Source organism: Andrographis paniculata, unplaced genomic scaffold, assembly GCF_009805555.1.
Source record: "Andrographis paniculata isolate CXL003 unplaced genomic scaffold, ASM980555v1 Contig32END, whole genome shotgun sequence".
Classification (NCBI taxonomy): Eukaryota; Viridiplantae; Streptophyta; class Magnoliopsida; order Lamiales; family Acanthaceae; genus Andrographis; species Andrographis paniculata.
In genome coordinates this window covers 4,020,389-4,041,448 of record NW_026137565.1, presented here as the reverse complement: position 1 = coordinate 4,041,448, position 21,060 = coordinate 4,020,389, and the positions used below count along the sequence as shown (strand labels likewise).

Here is a 21,060-nt window from a genome sequence, read left to right as displayed (position 1 = left end):
TGAATTTGTGTTTGGTCTGTGTTCATGCAATGATTGAGTTTTTAAATTAATAAAGAAATTTAATATTTAATTTGATACTTTAATATTATGTCATTTTTTTTATCATTTACTAAATTTATATATATAATTTATAGTAAATAATTTTATCAATTCATAATATTATTATTATATTTAATTAATAATAATTAGATCGTCAGTCACTTTTTTTCACTTACCTTAATATATATTTTTTGATAAATATACTAAGATAGTCATTATTTTTTGTTTCACTTACTTTATTATATATTTTTGTGAGCCCTTTAATGAATTTTTAATAATATTTTAAATTTATTTTTATTTATTTTATTTTTATATTAAAATATTATTATTTTTTAATTTTTGTATTATGTATTCAAACATTGTGGCATAAATAATTGAGACAAAATATAATATTTTATATATAAAAAATTTATTTAATATATTATTTTTCCAAAAAAAATTACCATCAATAAATAATGACATAAGTTGAAAAATATATTTATGTAAATAGATCAAGAAGTTAGGCTTTGTTTTTTCCTTTTTTTTCTTTTTTTTTTCTGCATGTTATTTTTTAAAAAAATTAATATACTATACATATTTTATTATTTTTATATTATTTATATAAATTTTTATATTTCATATAAAAAAACTTTTTTTCAACAATTCCTGTTAGTTCACATGTTGTACCATTTAGGTCCAGTTGATTGTAGATACATGAATTTTAAATAAAATATAATTAATAAATAATTTAAAAATATATTAATAAAAATAATTATAAATTAAAATTAAATTAGCATATTAATTTAATTAAAATTTAAAATATCTCATTATTTTTAAGAGAGAAAAAAATAAAAGTAAAATGAACGATAATGGACAAATAGTAATTTCACAAAAGAATACTAATCTAAGAAGGAAATCTGTAAAACAAATAATAATTAAAAAAAAAATAAAAATGATAAGCGACAAAAGAGGCAGTAATGAGTGATCCAAATGTGTGGCGTAGCAGAGCAGTGTTCAATTTTGACTTGATATTTAGAGTAGTTATTTATTGGTTGGTTCCCTTTATCTGTCACTTCAATTCAATGTCTGAATAATGTCGGATCACGACTTAGGCGTCATTCTTTATTTTATAAAAAAATAATTAAATAGTTTAATTCAAATAAAAAAATATATATATATAAATAATAAATTTTGTAATATGATTAAAGTGTATAATGAAAAAATAACGAATTACGTGGATGGACAAAAATAGAAAATAAAAACATTATGAGGGAGAGAGGACGAAGCCACAAAGTGAACATGTCTCGAGTCAAGGAGCATGTCGGTGGGCACGTCAAGGATGATCAGGAGGATCATATCCTAAGGTAATTGGACAGTCTGACGTTGCCGAGCACTTCAAGGAAGAGCATGTTCTAAGGTAACTGGACATCCCAAGGAGGAGGAGTATGCTCGACGTTGCTGAAAAGGCCAAGAGGGCCGAGCTTTGTTCGTGAGGGAAAAACCACGTTAAGGACGATCATCGGGCGAAAATCGCACAAGCCGCAACAACGGATGTCCCAGACGGTGTGTGGAGATGCGCAACGGAAGTTGGGTCACACATGGATTATGGCAAAAGACCTCGCTGGCTATTGGTGAGCACCAAATGAATGGTATGCAGGAAAAGGTTCGGCGGAGGCATACCGAGGGTGCAAAAAACAACGTTAGTGCACTCAAGTAGCGTCGCACGGGGGTGTTTGTGACTTGAAGTGGGGGAATTTGTCACGGGCTGACATTCCTGCCCCTGGTTCTCAGCCATAGTCCGTTCTATGTGTGCGAGTCCCTGTCCTGTACGGCCGACTAATGACCCATATCTTGGTGCAGGTACGTGTTCCACATGATTCTCTCATACTGCATGGTATACCCCGGGCGTGTTGCGCACAGGGGACGGCTAGTCTGGGCCTCAGCGCTGGCGTGGCCTAGGCGCCGGGCGTGTCAGCTTCCGGATACGTTACATGTGGTATCAGAGCCCGGCAACCGATTCCGAAATTGAAAGAATTATTTGGTTCGAGTTTGGTAAGACTCGAATCGTGGTAAAAGGCTAAACCCTCAACTCTCTAATTTCAGTATATGTTAATCTTGGTGAATCTTGGTGAAATTGTTGTTAGATAATATGTTGAATTTCTTTGTGTTGGTTGGCTATATGTTTCTTGGTGATTTTTAGATTGATATATAGTCTTGGAATTGTTATTTTCTTGTATTTTTTCCTTGGTGATATTTCTTGGGAATTTTTTGTTCCTTTATTATATTCTTGTTGTGTTTCTTGGGTTATGTTGATAGTCTTTTGAATTTTTTGTGCTAGCCAAATTATTGTAGTATATGCATCTTTAATCTTATTTGTGTGTTATATGCATGCTTTAGTTTTTCTTTGTGAGATAGAATATTTCATGTTAGGTGTTAATCAGAAAATGCCTAAAAAGAATGAATAATTGGAGAATAATCAAGAATAGTTAGGTTTGTGGCATTATGTGATTTCTTGGTATTAATGCATGATTCTTGATTTGTATGCTATGTGATTAGTTGTTTGTTATATCATGTTTTGATTGATTGCTTTGTGATTGTGCTCCCGGGGTTTTCTAAGTGGTAGTGTTCGATCAAACTAGGTGCTTAGTTATTTGTTTTCCATCTAGTCGCTTAGTGTTCTTCTAGGGTTAGCTTTGTTACTAGTTGATGTGTGTTCCTCTAAGTTTCGTCCTAGTTGCTTAGTGTTATTCTAGGTAGGATGTCTGAGTGATTGTGTCTCCGGATAGCTGAGTGATAGTGGTCGATCGATCCAGGTTCTTAGGTTGTGCTTAGCCCATAGAGGTGTGTGCCAGAGCCGTAGTGCTTAAAGTTTTCTTTGTGTCTAGAGCTTAGTTTGTTCTCTAGTAGATGTCAAATAAGGTGGAGCTGCTATTATGTGTTTCTATATTTTTTTTGTATTCGGCATGTGTTTGCTTTCCTTTGTGTGTATGCATGTATGTTGCTTGATTGTGTAGTTTTTTGGATGAACTATTTGCTAGGTTGCTATGTGATCTATCTAGATACATGTTAGGATCTATGTGTTCTATGTGTGGTATATTTTGTCTGTATTAACGTTTATTCGTAAATACAGCGAGGGACAAAAGACTATGATGAAAGCCATTGGTGCTAGGTAAGTCTATATCTAGTAAATACGTATTTGGGATTTGGTTAAATCATGACCAGAATAGGTGGAGATTGTTGGGAATTTTGGCCGTTCGAAGCCTAACCCAACAAGTCCCTCGATAAATAATTAGTTGCCCCACTCTGTAACCCGACCCACCGGATCTGTCCAAACCCTTTAACCCAAGTCCACTTACCCAAACCCATCTTACACTAAACACAATTAGTTAAGTTGTTGATTTTGTTATAATTGTAAGTGAGTTGGTTATAGTAAGTTGTGGGTTTGTTATAGGGTTAGTTTTGGGGGTTAAGAGAGGTGATTTTTTAAAAGGGTTTTTTTGGAAGATGTTGGTGGTGAGGAAAAAGATACATCAGAAATCGAGAGTTAGAGCGTTTGGAGCATGGGAGAGAGAGAGAGCTTTCCGGTGAGTTCCGACGAGATTTATGAGTGCCGATTTCGGTGGGCGTCAAGGCTTGGAGTGACGAGCCGACCTCCAACCTTGAGGCTTAATTACCATAGGTCATCGCGCACCATGGGGCTGAGCCGAAAACCACTGTCCCTTTGCTAGGTGTGATGATCGGAGGAAAGATCGGGTGAAAGAAGGAATCGCCGGACCTATTCGTCGTCGTTCGCTGGAGAAGACTGGAGGAGCAGTCGTTGGTCGGAGCCGCCGTTATTCGGTCCATCAGAAGCGCGGGTCTGTTCCGGTGAAGATTGTGTCGCCGCTGTTGTCCTGCTGCATGGAGTCGTCGATGCTGAACCGGACCGAGTCGTCATAGTCCAAGCCGTTCCTAGTCTACCGGTGGAGTTATCGGCGGAATAGAATTTGGAATTGTTGTCGGTGGCTTCAATTTCGTCTCGCGGATGAATTTCAGAAATAAAATTGGGAAGTTTGCTTTGTTTTCTTTAATTCATTCAAGGCACTGTTTGTTTGTGTTACTTTGATTTCCATCTAGATTTATAGCCTTAGCATTAGCGTTAATTCATTTCGATTTTGGTAAAGTTTAATTTGAGTTTTATTCGAATTTTGCTTCCGCTAATTCATTGTCGTATTGTATACAAGGTTTGTTCAATAAACCCAAAAGATCCGGGAATAAATTCACAGCAGTCGTATTGTATAAAGTTCACTTAACTCTATCCCTAGCAAGTTGATTTTGATGTTGATGTTACCTCATTAGCTTATAATGTGTTTGAATCATTAGATGGTAATGAACCAAAGTCATATAGTGAGACTATGAAATCAAAACATAAAAATGAGTGGATTAGTGGTATGAATGAAAAAATGAAATCATTAAAGGATAATAATACTTGGATTTTGGTGCCAAAGTTAGCCAATAGTTTTGTTGTTGATTGTAAATGGCTTTACAAAGTAAAACAAGATGAAAATAGAGTTAGATTTAAAGCAAGATTAGTTGTTAAGGGGTTTACTAAAAAAGAAAGAATAGATTACAATGAAATTTTTGCTCATGTTGTTAAATATTCTACTATAAGGTTCATGCTTGCTTTAGTTGCCTACTTTAATTGAGAATTGAAACAATTAGATGTAAAAACTGCATTTTTACATGGTGATTTGTATGAAAGAATTTACATGAAACAGCCGAAAGGCTTCTTTGATAAAAATAATCCCAATCATGTGTGTCTTTTAAAGAAATCCCTTTATGGACTAAAACAGTCCCCTAGGCAATGGAATATAAAATTTGATGAATGCATGAAATCTTTGGAATTTAATAGAAGCAATTTTGACCATTGTTTGTATTTTAAAATAGCATGTAAGTATCCTATATTCTTGCTGTTACATGTTGATGATATGTTGATTATGAGTCCTAGTTTGGAAACTATTAATCATGTGAAGGACTGTTTAAGCAAGAAACTTGATATGAAATACTTAGGGGATGCGAAAGTAATTTTTGGCATGAATATACTTAGGAATAGAAAAAATAATATGTTGTTTTTAAATCAGTCTTCATACATTAAGAAAGTTTTGAACAGATTTTGCATAACTGATGCTAAGCCCTCTTTTGTCCCCCTTGCTTCTAATTTCATTTTATCTAAAGATCAATGCCCAAAATCTGAAAATGATGTGAAATACATGATGAATGTTCCTTGTACTAGTGCTGTAGGTTCTATTATGTACTTGATGGTGTGCACTAGGCCTGATTTATTCTATTAGTTGTTTGAGTAGATATGTGGCTAATCCTGGTGTAGAACATTGAAATGCTTTAAAATGTGTGTTTAAATATTTGGTTGATACTATTGATATTGGTTTAGTATTTGGTAAACACATTTGTAAGATAAAACTAAATGGCTATGTGGATTCCAATTATGCGAATGATAGAGATTCTAGAAATTCAACTACATTATATATCTTTTTTTTTTGTGGTTCTTGTGTTAGTTGGAAATCCCAACTGCAGCATATAGTTGCTCTTTCTACGACATAATCTAAATATGTGGTCATAACTGAAACTTTAAATGAAGGTATGTGGTTAAAAGGTTTGTTAAATGAATAGACTACTTGAAAAATGAAGTAATAATTTTTTCAGATAGTCAATCCGGAATCCAGCTTTGTAAAAATCCAGTTTTTCATGACCGAACCAAACATATAGATGTTAGGTTTCATTTTATTCGTGATATAGTGTCTAAGGGTTTTTTAAAACTAGAAAAAATACCTTATGAATATAATCCTGCGGACATGGGAACTAAAGTTTTGTCAATAACAAAATTCAATTTGTGTAAGAAAACAGTGTATATAGATACTTTTGATTAGGAGAATCTTTGAAACTCAAAAACTTGTATCTTTTGTTTAATCATTCTGTTTTCTGCTTGTTGTATCTGTTTATGTAGCTATTTTTGTGGTTGTTTGTTTAGTTGTTAAAATTTGTGAATATTAACCGTAATAATAAGTCCGCAGGTTAAAAGACTGAAGTCGTTGGAGCTCGGACAGTGATGACACCCACATCTTAAAGCACATTCTTCATGCCCAAAAAATGTGGAGATTTGTGGAGTTTTGGGTCAATGAAAAAGAGACCCAATACAAATACAACCGACCCGCCCATTTGAAGCTCGGATCCGCAATCCACTGCCTGACCCAATCTCTGTGAGACCCGTCGGTTTATGGGTCTGAACCGGTTTGGACCGCTGAACCGGTCTGGTCTGTTCTGCTTTTTATATATTGTTGATCCCTTTGAACCGGGTTCAATTCATTCATTGAGATACAGAACAGACAAGAACAGATCACGATTCCTCTCTTCCAGCCCTAGGCGATTCCTTCAACGTCGCCTCCGTTCTTCGGCGATTTTGTCCGGCGAGTTGGGAAACTCTCCCTCTCCTTCGACGTGCACCTTCTCCTTTGGTGTTTCTACAGTTTGATTTAATCGATTTGTGTCTGTATTCTTGTCTCGCGATGTATATGTTGTTCGCAGTGTAATAGGCTTGAAATCGTTGTGTTTCCGTAGATTATGGTTCGAGTTTGTGTGTTAGTTGCGATTCCGTGGCGAGTCTTTGTGGTTTGGGTCTTGGATGTATATTCGATGTCGATTTGTTGATATGTGAGTAAAACTGAGTCCGAGTAGATGGCTTCCGTTAATAATAAAAGTTTCTTTAAGTTTTTCGTTAGATTCGGGATATTCTTATGTGAATATATATTGTTGATTTTGGATTAGTAATAACAAAAACAATACTATTTTATTGATCAGTGAAAGTATATAAGAGGTTTTGACATTTTTGTTATTTTGATTTTACGTAAAAAGTAATTGTACGTGAATAATATATTTATAATTTAAATAAAAGTTAAAAGTATTTTGATTTTAGTATATAATTATTTTTATTAAAAAATAAAATGAATGCTTTTGAATAGAATGAATGAAAATAGTAAACAAATATTTTGAATCGGAACATATGAAGTAGTTGAATTAATATATATATTGAGTAGATAGAATATTTATTGTGTAAATTTGTATATATATATATATATTTTAGAACTCATCTTCTTCGCATTTATGAATAATTTTTAGTATCATCTTATTTTATTGGTGATTTTTTACGAATTATTTTGATTTATTTTTAGAAAAAATTATTTAGAATTATCCTCTCTGTATATTCAATTTGCTCATATACTTCGTACTCAATTCTCACATATTAAAGTCCTGTATACTAATAATATTTGTAATTATAATGAATTGTCCTTTTTAGAGTTTCTTTGTAATAGTATACTATTGTCCAACATTTTTATCTTTATATGTTTCAACAAAATATGAGGACAAAACGCAAATATCGTTACATTCTTGATATTGTTTGTATTATTCTTTTCTCTATTAATTGTCTTAATCACTTTTGAGGGATGAACTTTTCCTGCTATTTACACTATTAATAGATTACCATTATATGTTTTTCATTATATCAGTCTCTTCAAACGATTATATAGTCGGTTCCTTAATTACAGTATATTATACGTGAGCAGACAAAACTACAACCTAAAATTTGTTAATGTTGTTTTTTAGAATATGGGGGTAAAACACAAAATATTTTAAGCGTTGGGATCCTATCATAATATCTATATTAGGTTATGTATCGCACATTATGTCAAGTTTTTTGAACACACTATTTTTTTTTCATTATCCAAATTTATCGTATTGTTTAGGATGTGTTTGTTTGGGGTTTGAATTTTGAATTGAGATTTGAATAATAAAAATTTTGAATTGTAATAGTTGTATGATGTGATATAAATAAGTGTTAGAAGTGATATTTTGAATGTAAATTTATAATATAAAAAATAAAAAATAAGAGTTTGATTTGATATTTTTGGGGAAAAAAAATTGATGAATAGTAGAATTTTATATTAGTCTTTTGTTCCTATGTTATTTGCATAACAAGATAAAAATAGATATTTATCATACTCCCTCCGTCCCGTTTCATTGAAAGGTTGTCATTTTCTATTTTCGTTCGTCCCAAAACAAAGTTATCATTCCCTAATTTAGTAATTGTACTATTTACCTAACATAATAAATACCCTTCCAACTTACAATATATTACACAAATACCATGACTTTTATATTACATTATACTAATAGGGATATTTTTGTCTTTTCTACTACAATCTAATATTAATACTAATATTTAAAAATCTACGTGCAAAAAGCAAACGCTACTCTTTCACCGGGACCGGGACGGAGGGAGTACTCTCTTTTGAAAATAGTAATACTCCCTCCATCCCATAACAAAGTATCCATTTTTCTATTTTAGTCCGTCCTATAACAAAATATCAATTTCCTTTTTTAAGTAATCATACTATCTACCTAACATTACAAATACTCTTACAACTTACAATATATTACACAAATGTCATTACCTTTGTATCACACATACTAACAAGGTTATTTTAGTCGTTTATATTTTATTTCTACTATATTCCAATATAATACTAATATTTCTAAAACTACGTCCAAAAAGCAAATGAATATTTTTTTTTGGGCAGAAGGAGTATTATGATAATGTAAAAATAATCATTAATATATTTAACCAGGGTTTTACTTGGAAAATATTGCATTAAATGGGTTTTTGAAAAAAATGTTATATTAAGGGTGTGTTTGTTTGGGGGTTTGGATTTTGGATTGGGATTTGAATAGTAAAAATTTTGAATTTGAATAGTTGTATGATGTGATATAAATAGGTATTGATGTGATGTTTTGAATGTAAAATTGATTTTTAGTATAATATAAAAAATAAAAAATAGGTGTTTGATTTGATGTTTTTGGGGGAAAAAATAGGATGAATAGTGGAAATCCAAATAAATCCCTCAAACAAACACACCCTAAATATACAAGTTTTTTTGGTCCACTTAAGGGTGTGTTTGTTCCGAAATTGAATTTTAAATATACTATTCGTCCCATTTTTTTTTCCCAAAAACATCAAATCAAACACTTATTTTTCATTTTTTACATTATACTAAAAAATCAATTTTACATTCAAAATATCACATCAATACCTATTTATATATTTATATCATACAACTATTCAAATTCAAAATATTTACTATTCAAATCCCAACTCAAAATCCAAACCCCCAAACAAACACTAGAATTTATTTATGTTTTTTTTTTTCACAAAAAATAAATATATTTATAAGAAATAGCTCTTATATTCTTTAATTTTTACTTATTCAATATTACATTGATTTATACAAATACTACAACTACTACTACACACACAATCTATTGCAGAAGAAGTATTTTCTATTTTTTCAAAACTATTCTAAAATACATTTTAGTAAACTCTATGGCACTATTTAGTGTAATTTTTATTATTTTTTTTAAAAAAATTACCGTATATCATTCATTATAAAAATATATATTGTTTTCTCTTGTAAAATATCAAATAACTATTAAAAAAAAACCAAAATCTAAAAAAAGATAACCAAGCAAACACATTCAGTGCCTGTTCTAAGTCTAATTTTGGTTGCGTATTATTCGTTATTTTTTCTCTTCGAAACTATCAAATTAAACATATTAATTCACTTTCACAGAACATGGCATTATTCTCAATCAAGATATATTATTCATCTCGCAAAATATTTAAAAAATACTAATAAAAATAAATGTTCTAATAAAACAAACCAACTCCTATCAAATGATATTTCTTTTGTCATTTCTCTTCCATTCAAACTATCTATGGGTAAATCAAGGGTACTTACAGTTGGTCTCCTCAGTGCAGCTACCACCACCACCAGCCACTATGTTCCGGCCAACTCGAATACCATCTCCGATCACCACCGGCCTTCGACTGATTTTTAAAGGAAAAAAAGAACTAAAATCAGTACCAAATAATCTTCTCCTTCTAAACTAGCCAAAAATTCTTGTTAGTAAGTCCAACTACAGCTCCCTCTAAGCATGTTTACTGTAAATAATTAAAATGGTAAAAATACACATACTACCCATGAGTATAGCCGATGAGAAAATCAATTCCAGGACAAAATTATCAAGCAATTCAGTAAATTTAGAATTGTAACATCATCTAACAAAATGAAGACTGCACTTTAACTTAAACAAGTCGAATCGCAGGCAGACAATATATTGTAACATATTGGGCAGTAGAAGTGCACATTTCTTGATTGACTCCAAATACCACACACATTTCTGCTCACCGAGCATCGATCTATTCACTAGTATTTTGTTGGCAGTGTTATGGCATATTATGCAACAATTAAAATATGATAGCCAAGAGTCTGCTTCAATGGCAAAAACAGCTATGCCTAGTTTTCTACATTTCCCACATTTAGTTACTTCATTGAGTATCGTTTCCTGACTAAAAAGACAACCGCCAACATTGTTCAAGAGGGTTTCATTCTGTTTTGTGCTACTGTTCGAAACTGAGGACGACTAATTAGATAGACTATACCATGATGTAAATGAATTTCAGTAGATTGATTCCGTGTTTTTTTTGCCATAAAGGATGAAGTTCACGCTAATATCATCAGAAAGAAACCACAGTCCTTTCAGGGGATCGTAGACAAAGCCAGCCATCTCTTGGACCTGGAAAGTATAATAAAAGCATAAGTTATAATATCTCCAATGGCCGGATGGGATAGCTAATTGCAAGATGTAGCAAGGATTTATTTCTGACTTACAGAAATAGAAGCACGCTGAAGAATAAGGACTAGTTCCTCAGGTGTGAGAAAGCTTGACCATTCATGTGTGCCTTTTGGGAGCTGAAAGTTTTTAGTGTCAAGAAAGTTCAAAAAATTATGCTGTGTCATTAGATTTGTATTTTATTAAAATTTCAAAAACTACCAAATAACAAGAAAACTTCCAAGTCATTCATTCATGTAACACAAGATTTTATTAACATGCACGTAACATGTATGAATTAATTTTCAAACTACTAGCAAGACACGATTTATTGTGAAGTAAATCTGTAAGCAGTAATGTCATAATGGGGTGAGTTAAGAAATTGTTAAAGTGGATATAACTATGTCTTTCTATAGGATTTATCTAAGTTAAGTAATAGGTCACACTTTTTAAGAAACTTCGAGGAAGGCATGGAAATATTGTCTGGTTGAACTAGAAAAAGTTATGGATGAGTACAAAGCACATCAAGATCAGGAATTCCTTGGAAGATCAAAGAAATGACAGCAAATAATTAAATAAATAAATAGAAACAGAAAAATAAATGTTGTCCGAAGACAGAGATCACAAACAAACAAGTTTTAATCAAGACATGCCCACATATACTCAATCAATATAGTAAAGTAAGCCTACCCAATTTAAGACATATTCTGCAATGACAATGGCAGTCGCATATGCTTTCATGGAGCGATTAATTGTTGAGATTAAAACAGCTCCACCACTGCTGGTCAATGCTGACAAGGATTTGCAGAACTCAGCTGGATTAGACACATGCTCGATTACCTAAGGAAAATGCAAAGTTTCAAATTTAACCAGCAATTAGCAAAAAAAAAAAAGAAAGGAACATGATTTAAGTTGAATACGTCGCTCATCACATAACCTATTAGCCATGAGGGCACTCGGTTGAAACATTATAATTAAGCAATTAGAATAGACTCGTTAAATATTAAATTTTAGGTATTCACATGCAAAAACTTGTCATTTAAATAAAAACTAGCATACCTCTAGTGCAATTACAGCATCAAATTTCTTTTGTTCCTCCACCAATTTTTCTGCTCATCAGGGGAAAGTTAGATCAGTTTACAAACAAATGCTCAGGCTTTCTAAGTAAATGGTCTCCGTAATGCAGCTACAGATACATAGATTAATAATCAGCTAGAAATCATAACAAGAGAACATTCGAAAATAAACAATGAAATAACAACAGCACATCAATATACACCATGCCATCAAACAATAACAACTTAACAGATGAAATGACAGGTATCTGGAAAACAAATTTATTAAGCATCAATCTACACAGTCCAACACTCCGACCCTAAAAACAAAATGGGAAACTAAAAGAAACATACATGTATATGAATTGCGATAAAAGGATGCAGGCTAAAGGCAGCAGATTCCATTTTAGGAAAACAAAAATAAACAAAAAGAATGCATGAACAAGGGCAACAAATGACAAAATATCGAAGACAAGAAATTAACACATGCAGGTTGAGCTTTAACTTAAGTGCATAGAATAAAATAAATTGCGGTAAATACAATGAATAATTTTGACCTGATTACAGCATGAGTTCTAACAAATTATAACGAGTGGTGAAATAAGGAATATACAGATTAGAAAGTAAAATAAGTAATAAAATCAATCAATAGGCAACAAATAAGAATTATATTTATACCAGCTGTTGTGCAACAATAATTGATTGATGAAGTTACTGGATCCATATTCTGCGAAAGATGAAACAATCACTGCTACAAACGGAAAATAGTAAAACACTCAAACAAATGAACCTCCACAATAGTGGGTCTCAAGTAGGAGCATGAGAATGAATCTTCAGAAAGAAAATCAAGAAAATGAGAAGTTTGTTTATGTTCCCCCTAACCCAAAAACTACTACACCAAATTCCTTTTCCCAGTTAAATGGGATGCAAATTCTCTCTATCTAACATAAAACTTTTTAACTAATTAGTTATTACTCATATGGCAATAAGTTCAAAAATGTACCATATGTCACTGATGTAATTAAAACAAATGCATTATAACATACAAAGAGTGTCATGTCTTCATTTTATGTGCTTGAGGGCAAATTGGATCCTACTTTTATCCATCTGCAGTTAGACATACCGCATGAAGCTGTGCAATCTTGATATTCTTTTCCACAGCATCAATGCCCATAACTGTAGCACCCATACGAGCCAAAGGCTGAAGTAACCCCAGAAAAATGAAGATCAGAGACAAGAATTAAATATGTAAAAGTTATACCAGATAACTCCTACAATAATAAAATGAAGATCAAAGTATAAAATCTCTTAACATCATAATTATGCCAAGTTCAAGTATCAACAAAAGACAACGGTGCAAACCTCAGATAATATGCCTCCTCCACAGCCTACATCCACAAATTTCAAACCTTCAAATGGCCTGGCACAATGTGGATCCTTTCTGAAACACATAACATTCATCCATGTGTATAAGAATACAGCGTAGAAATATAGATACTTGACACCTCTTCGCATCTACTCTGAAAATACTTACGTAGAAGTAGGTTTAATAAAGGTGGGTAGAAAAATTGACTATGGTAACAAAATTTAGCAATATTTAACATTACTGCTTCTTTAGGCAGCTCAAGGATATATAAAATTACTGAAGCTCCACTTAGAGACAATTTGCTTATTATAAATGATCCCTTCATTCAAAATGAAGCTTGAAGCATCTATCCTGGAGCGAATGGATCAATTAACTAAGTTAATCAGTTTATTAGAATAGTAGAATCATGCCATACTTTTCTAGAAATCAGTCGGTTAGTGAATAACATGTTCTGTAAGCCCTAACGTTACTCAAAAGCTTCTCTCAGCTTTGGGCTCCCAAGATTCAACTTGAAATTATTACTACGAGGTTCCCAAGTTGAAGCTAGTTAGCAAAATTAGTGATTTCTTCGCTAGAATGAAGTCATGAACAAAATTTCATCCGTTTTCCAAACTGGCAGAACATTCCAATCCCACTCATAAATAAAATTTCTAAAACACTACAAAAATTACCCAAAATGCCGGCACAAAGTGGACCTAATAAAAGCCAGACGCGTCGGATTCATCGCATGCAACGGCTTAAACGGCCCTTCCGCATCCCACCTTACAAAAATTCAAATGCCAAGAGTTAAAAATAATCAAAATCAACAATAATATTACAATAGTTCAGGACAAAAGTTCAAAATAATAAGAACTGTAAAAAAAAAATGTACCAGGTCTCGGCGATGGCGGCGAATTTTCTTAGCTCGAGTTCATTCAGCGAGGTATTTGGACCCAAATTGGATGGTGGCGGAGATGGGGCAGCAGGCGGAGGTGGTGGTGGTGAGTGAGAAACATCTGAGAATCGACTTTGGGTTTGGAGTTGTTGCAGAGAATTGGTACAGGTAGCAGGGTGGGCGATGATTCGGAGTCGGTTTATGAGATGCCTAGAAATCATGATCGGAAGCAGTCGAAGTAGTCAGACTGAACAGTTCTAATTTCTAAAGAAGAAGGCTATGAACGCTCCTTTGTGGGCCGGGCTTACTCCAAAGGCACTCTAACTTTTAGGGACCGGAAAGGAATTTGATTTTATATAATTTTGGTAAGCTGTTTTTTAGTCTCCTAATTGGACTTCTGTACGTATTATTTTAGTCCCGTAATTGAAGTATGCCGCAAACTATAGTCTCGTAAGTGAAAAATTTTCAATGTTTTAGTCCTCCGGCGCTGGAAATGCCCGCATAGTTCGGCGAAAGCCACAAAAATGGTTGGCGTCATTGAAATTTAACAAATATGAATAGAGAAAGTTACGGGGTGGGTAAATAAATACTTGTCATCCAAATTTATTCTCACTTTTTTTTAAGTATCATTCAATTTTATTCCCCTTTTTTTTAAATAAAAAAATACTTACTTTTTTTTTATTTTTTTTATCCAAAAAAATAAATATTTCTATTTTTACCTATTTTTTAAAAAACTCAAAGTAAATAATAACAGTAAGAAAGGACAATGGCCTTTTTTGTCTTCTTCTTTATGTTCTTTGGTAGAACAAGGAAAGCGTAGAATATCTCTAGTGCTTCTATGTATGTATGTATTTTAAATTTTGATATATTTAAAATGAAATACTTGGTAGACAAAATATTTTTATATTAAAAAAAATATTGAATATATTTATAGGGTAAATTCGAGAGATTGTTTACAAATATAGTTTGTGAAGTTGTGATTTGAATTTTGTTTAAACATTATTTTTATTTAATGTATTGTAAAATAAAATAATTTTATATATGTACCATATTGTTTTTAGTGTACAATAAATTTTTTTATTTAATATCCCACCACAATGATCTATTTTATTTTTTCCGTTTTATAACAAATAACTTATTTTTTTTAATTATCTTTTATAAATTTATTGATTTCAAATATAATTAATAAATTTAAATTAATTAATTAATTATATTTTTAACATTTTACAAGTTTAAAATTTTTTCATTTCTATCTATTTTTAATAAATAAATATTATATATATTTAAAACTCCTTTTTTTTTATTTATTTGTATCATATACTATTTTATTATTTAAAGAATAATATATATATTATACATATTTTATTGAGATATAATGTTAAAAATATTTAAACACATATTAAATTTCTTTTAATTATATATATAAATTCATATTTTTAAAATACCAACAATACTAATAATATAAAAAATAATGAAATAATATTACCTCTGTCCCGCGACAAAAGTATTATTTATTTTTTTCACATAAATTTTTTAATATTAATATTATATTAGTTTGTAATAAAAAAATAATAATAATAAATTAGATAAGTAATACAATTATTAAATTATAAAATGATACACAAGTATTTAATTTATTATTGTAATTTACTATTGTTTAAATAACTGTGCTCAGATCAAATGAGTCATAACTATATTTTTTAATTTGATCATTTTAAAAGACGTTTAATAGTACGAAATTAAATCCAACCGCAGTCAAATTTCATGGTACCAATTTATCTTGTTACCTAGCTGCTGTAAATTTTATTCATTGTTCCCAGCATTGTACGACAGACAAACGCCAAATATATATTCCTTTAGTCTTACTCCTATCGTCTTTTAACGATTTTTTTTTTTCGTCCGTCTCATAAAAAAAAATATATTTTTTTTAATAAATGGACTATCTATCTAACGTTACAAATACCCTTCCAATTTACAATATATTATACAAATGTCATTACTTTTATATCATATAATACTAACAAAGACAATTTAGTTTTTTTACATTTACGTTTACTATATTCCAATATAATACTAATATTTTCAAAACTTCGTGTAAAAAGTAAATGAATATATATGAGACCGAGGGAGTATAAAATTGGCAGTTTTTATTTTAATACTCATGTTCCACATAATTTGTTTTATTTTTTATTTTTATTTATTTTATATTATTTTTATTTTTAATAAACTTATTAAATTTAAATATATTTAAAATTTAACACTCTTTTATTTTTTATTTTTTAATAAATAAATATTTGTATCTATATTTAATTTTTTTTATATAAAATTAATTTATATTAATTTAAATAAATATATATACTTTTAACTATTTGTATAATATAAAATTTTATTTCATACAAAATACTCCTTTCGTCCCACGTAACGTGTCTGCTACACTGTAGAGACGGTATTTTAGGAGGGATATAATTAGTAGATAATTAAAAATGTATTCGTGAAAATAATTATTCTATAATATAAATAATTATAAATTAATATTAAGATAATTAATTTAATTAAATTTAAAATGAGATTAAAGTGTGTAATTATTTGCCGAAAAGAAGAATGACATGAAATATAGGACAGATAAAAACAGGAACGTTGACATGATATATGAGACGAATGAAATAATATTTTTATGGTATACATTTTATTGAAGTACAATATTTAAAATATTTAAATATAATATATTAAATTTATTTAAAAACTACTAATATAATTGATTATATAAAAAAATAATATGATAAATAATGAATCACTAATGAAAAAGGTGAATTCTTTATTGACTAAGAATTATATTTCTTCTATCTTAAATAAATTGTTTAGATTACCGGAGATATAATAATTTAAATAAAATATAATTAATAATTAATTAAAAAATGTATTTATAAAAATAAGAAATTATAAATTTAAATTTAAATATTTAAATAATTTAAATAATTTTTTTTTTAAAAAAAAAATAGCACATACCATAGAAGTGGGGTTAAATTTGGAAAGATTTTGAATTTAGTAGGCATTAAGTGAAGTAGGACCCATTGCCTGCTTCATTATAAGTGTCCTTTGAATCAGTTCAGGTGTCTTGTTTAATCACAAACCCCAATCCATGCACTATTTATTTATTTATTATTAAATCCCTTTTATTTCCAGTAATTAGTCACTCATGATATGATATATTCTTCCTAGAAGGGCAATGGGGCGGGTTCGGGACGGGTTCTGCAGGCCCCGAGATCCGCGCCGTTAGAAAATATTAGATACCGAGACCCGCCTCGCCCCGTTTTCACTCGGCCTCAGGTCCCGCCCCAAACCCTTCGGGTTCGAGGCCAATTCGACAAATCCGTTTTTTTTAAATATATACTAATAAATATTTTTTTTAACAATCGAATACTAAAACAAATAGTATTAAAAGCAAAAAAAAATCTAAAAACAATCAAATATTGATCCATAAAAATAAAATAAATAAATAAATAATATATTTTTATTATATAAATATACATATATTAGGTATAATAATTTTAAAAAATTATTTGGAATAGACGAGTAATTTAATTTTATATTTAAAATTATTTAAGTAAATAAATAATATATTTTATTATATAAATGTACATATACATTAGTTATAATATTTTTAAAAAATATCCGGGTTCCGGTCCGGATCCGGATTGGGGCGAATTTTTAGTAAAACCCGTAATCCGCCCCGAAGCTGGCCGGGTTTAAAATTTTAAATTCACAACATGCCCCGAAACATATTATTTAGACCCGAACTCGCCCCATTAAGAACGGATCCGGGGCAAATCCGGGGCTAACCCGCCCCATAGGACATCCCTAAAATTTCTTCCCACGAAAAACAAAAAAGAAATTGTTCCTATGTTAAACAGTCATTTGATTTTGAAATTTTGTACCACAAAGTGTAGGTTTTTATTTATTTCGTACTATTTATTTTTTAAAAAATATTATATTAAATACATTTTTTTTCTATAAATATTAAATTAAATATTAATTATTTATTTATTATTATTTTTTTAAATTTTTAAATTTTCAAAAATTTCTAAAAATTCCTATCTAAACAAAGCCGTAGTTAGTGGGTTTCAGACATTCTATTGTAGAGAGAGGCAAATTTTAGTTTTTTTTGTTTATATAATAAAATTTGGAATTTTGGTAATATTTTTTCCTATATATTTTATAAAATATAGATTAATAGTAAAATATTTTTGGTTTTTACTTAATATATCATTTATTTTATATTTTACAAATGAACAAAATTTGTGCTAATTCCTTTTGTATTTTACAAAGAAATTAAACACAAATCTAAATGACAGAGATAGTACATAAAATTTAAATATTTTCACTTATTAATAAAATATTATTACTTTTTTATATTTATTATAAAATTTCAAAAAACCCCTTCAATTACAATAGAGGAAGTATATTTTTCCTTCAACAAAATATCACAGCAAGTATTAATTTTTAAAATTTTAAAAATTTTAAACCCTCAAAACTCTTTTATTTAAACAAAAGCATTAAGTCTTGACTCTAACAGGGATCATTTGTTGGCATCAGATACTGTAACTAAATACTATCCACTATTGGGACAGACAGAAACGACAATATGGACATAGTATATGAGACGAAGGGAGTAAAATTTAAATCATTTCAAATTAATTTAATAAATTACTACCAAACAAACCCTAATGTAAGGAAGGAATTCAACAATGAGTACCCTTGAAGTTAAATTAAAATACAAACACAAACACAAATCAAATCAAATCAAATCAAATCAATCTTTTTTTTTTTTTTTTATTATTATTATTTTTAATAGAATATAATTACAATAGTAACACTACAGAAGTGTGTGATAAAAAAATCAAATAAACCATAGCAGCAGCAATGTCGACCCAAGTCGAGGACTTTAACGTAACTTCAGATGTCTCCAAACCGGACATAACATTCCCACAAACGCCGACCCCAACATCGACGCCGTCCGCCGCCGCCGCCGGGCTCAGGCACAGCCCTTCATTACCACTCAGGTCCAAATTCCTGCCCAGCCTTTTAAAAAAACTCGAATTGAAAGGGACAGCACCATCCAGGGAGTTCCTGCTCAAATTCAGGTGAAAAATCAGCGACAGGCTGGCAAATCCGGCCGGAATCCCGCCGGAAAGTCGATTATTCTGCAGCGACAGTGTGCTTAAATTCTTCAGTTCTGAATACGCCGGAGGAATCGTTCCAGAGTAGCCGGAATTCGAAAGCCTGATTTCTTGCAGCCTCTTCAGCTGCCCTAAAACCTCAGGTAAAGACACAAACATCGGATTGTCGTCCATGATGAAGTACTGCAAGTTCTTCAATCCCGACAGCCCGCCGGGGAATTCGCCGCTGAATTTGTTGTTGCTCAAAGCCAAGAAGGCCAAAGAATTCAGGTGCTGAAAGGTCGCCGGAATTCTTCCGGTGAGGTAATTGGAGCTGAGATCGATCTTCTGGAGCAATTCCAGCCGTCCGATGGAAGAAGGGATGGGACCAACGAGGTTGTTGTAGCTTAAATCCAGGCCGACAAGGCTGACGAGGTTTCCAACCTCGAATGGGATCGAACCCGTCAGGAGATTATAGCTCAAATCAAGATGCACAAGCGAGGTGAGGCTGAAAACCCCGACAGGGACTGAACCTGTCAAGCTGTTTTGCGACAAGGTAACAATTTGAAGGGCTTTCATGGCGGAAATCCGAGGAGGGATTTCTCCAATTAGGGCAGGATTCGCCCTAAGACTAAGCTGCTGGAGAGGGGAATTAAATTGGGGGTTTTCCAAGGGCACTGAAATTCTTGTCGGGGAATGATTGAAGCACTGGGAAATGAAAATCGATTCGAGGTTTGGGAGCTGGAAAATCTCAGGAGGGAAAGTGGCTGAGTTCTTGCACGATGGGTTGGGTGGGGTGCCTAAATCGAGCCTGTAGACATGGAAATGGCTGCTGCCCCCGATAATTCCAGTAGGACTGTTCTTGCACTGAATTCCAGGCCAGGATGAGCCAGGCAGACAAGGGTTTGGGTACGAGGTTCTCCAGTTCTGGTCCGAGGAAAGGGCTTCCATTACCCTGAACAAGGTTTCCAATTCTTGAGGATCCATGGCGGGGCTCACTGCAAGAGAGTGTTGAAGGGAGAAGGACATTGTTGAAATCAGGAGAAATTGGATCAGTGAGGATGGGGAAGAAGAGAGTACCATTTCGAACCCTAGAAATGTTTTGAGGTTTGAGGTGTGGTGGAGCAAGTTTGGATTGATCTTGTGTTTTTAATTAAGGATTCATGTCATGGAGTAATATGAAGAAAGAAATGAAATGAAATAATAATATGAAATGAGATGGGAAGTAGAAGTACAAGTAGAGACAAAGATTTGATTGATATGATGGGTGAAGGGTAAAGACTTAAAAGAGAAGAGAAAAAGAGGAAAGAGTTGTGATGAAAGGGGGCATGCATGTTTCATATGATCAGACTGTCAATGGCAATGGAAACATTAATCAATATAGTAGTAAATGACCTGATATATATATATATGTATATAATGACGAAATATCAACAAATTTACACCAAATTTTTACTTCAAAAATATCATATCAAATATCAAATTTTTATTTTCTATATTATATTATAAATCAATTTTACATTTCAAAAATCACATCAATACTTATTTATATCATATCATATAACTATTCAAATTCAAATTTTTTACTATTCAAATCTCAATTTCAATCTCAATTTATTTATTTATTTATTTTTAAACTGCGGAGAACTGCGGTGGATACTCTCTAAGTAATTTGTGGATAAATTTTCGATCGAATTTAGTAACTTGTAAACTATTTTTACACTAGACAATTTTTAGTTTGGATGGATTTTGGTTTGATTTTGTGTTTTGAAAGGTTTTTTGAAATTGATGTTTTTTTTAAAAAAAAAAAATAAACAATAAAATAATAAGATGAATGAGAGTTAGTTTGGATATGAATTTTAGAAGTATGTT

The 21,060-nt window shown here is 31.2% G+C and overlaps 2 protein-coding genes across 2 annotated transcripts; both read right to left on the bottom strand.

Annotated features, from left to right (window-relative positions):
- Positions 1 to 9,682: 9,682 nt before the first annotated feature.
- LOC127247056 (ubiquinone biosynthesis O-methyltransferase, mitochondrial) lies at positions 9,683 to 14,308 on the bottom strand. Its single transcript, XM_051268747.1, has 10 exons — positions 14,030 to 14,308; positions 13,830 to 13,919; positions 13,155 to 13,233; positions 12,916 to 12,993; positions 12,471 to 12,519; positions 11,797 to 11,846; positions 11,428 to 11,577; positions 10,797 to 10,877; positions 10,568 to 10,701; positions 9,683 to 9,952 (listed from the first exon to the last, which is right to left on the bottom strand). The coding sequence occupies exons 1-9, from the start codon at positions 14,251 to 14,253 to the stop codon at positions 10,585 to 10,587; spliced, it is 918 nt and encodes a 305-aa protein (XP_051124704.1). The 5' UTR covers positions 14,254 to 14,308; the 3' UTR covers positions 9,683 to 9,952; positions 10,568 to 10,584.
- Positions 14,309 to 18,891: 4,583 nt separating this feature from the next.
- LOC127247371 (receptor like protein 29-like) lies at positions 18,892 to 20,340 on the bottom strand. The gene has a single exon (XM_051269201.1). It carries the CDS (start codon positions 20,269 to 20,271, stop codon positions 18,892 to 18,894), a length of 1,380 nt encoding a protein of 459 aa, XP_051125158.1. The 5' UTR covers positions 20,272 to 20,340.
- Between the last annotated feature and the right edge of the window lie 720 nt (positions 20,341 to 21,060).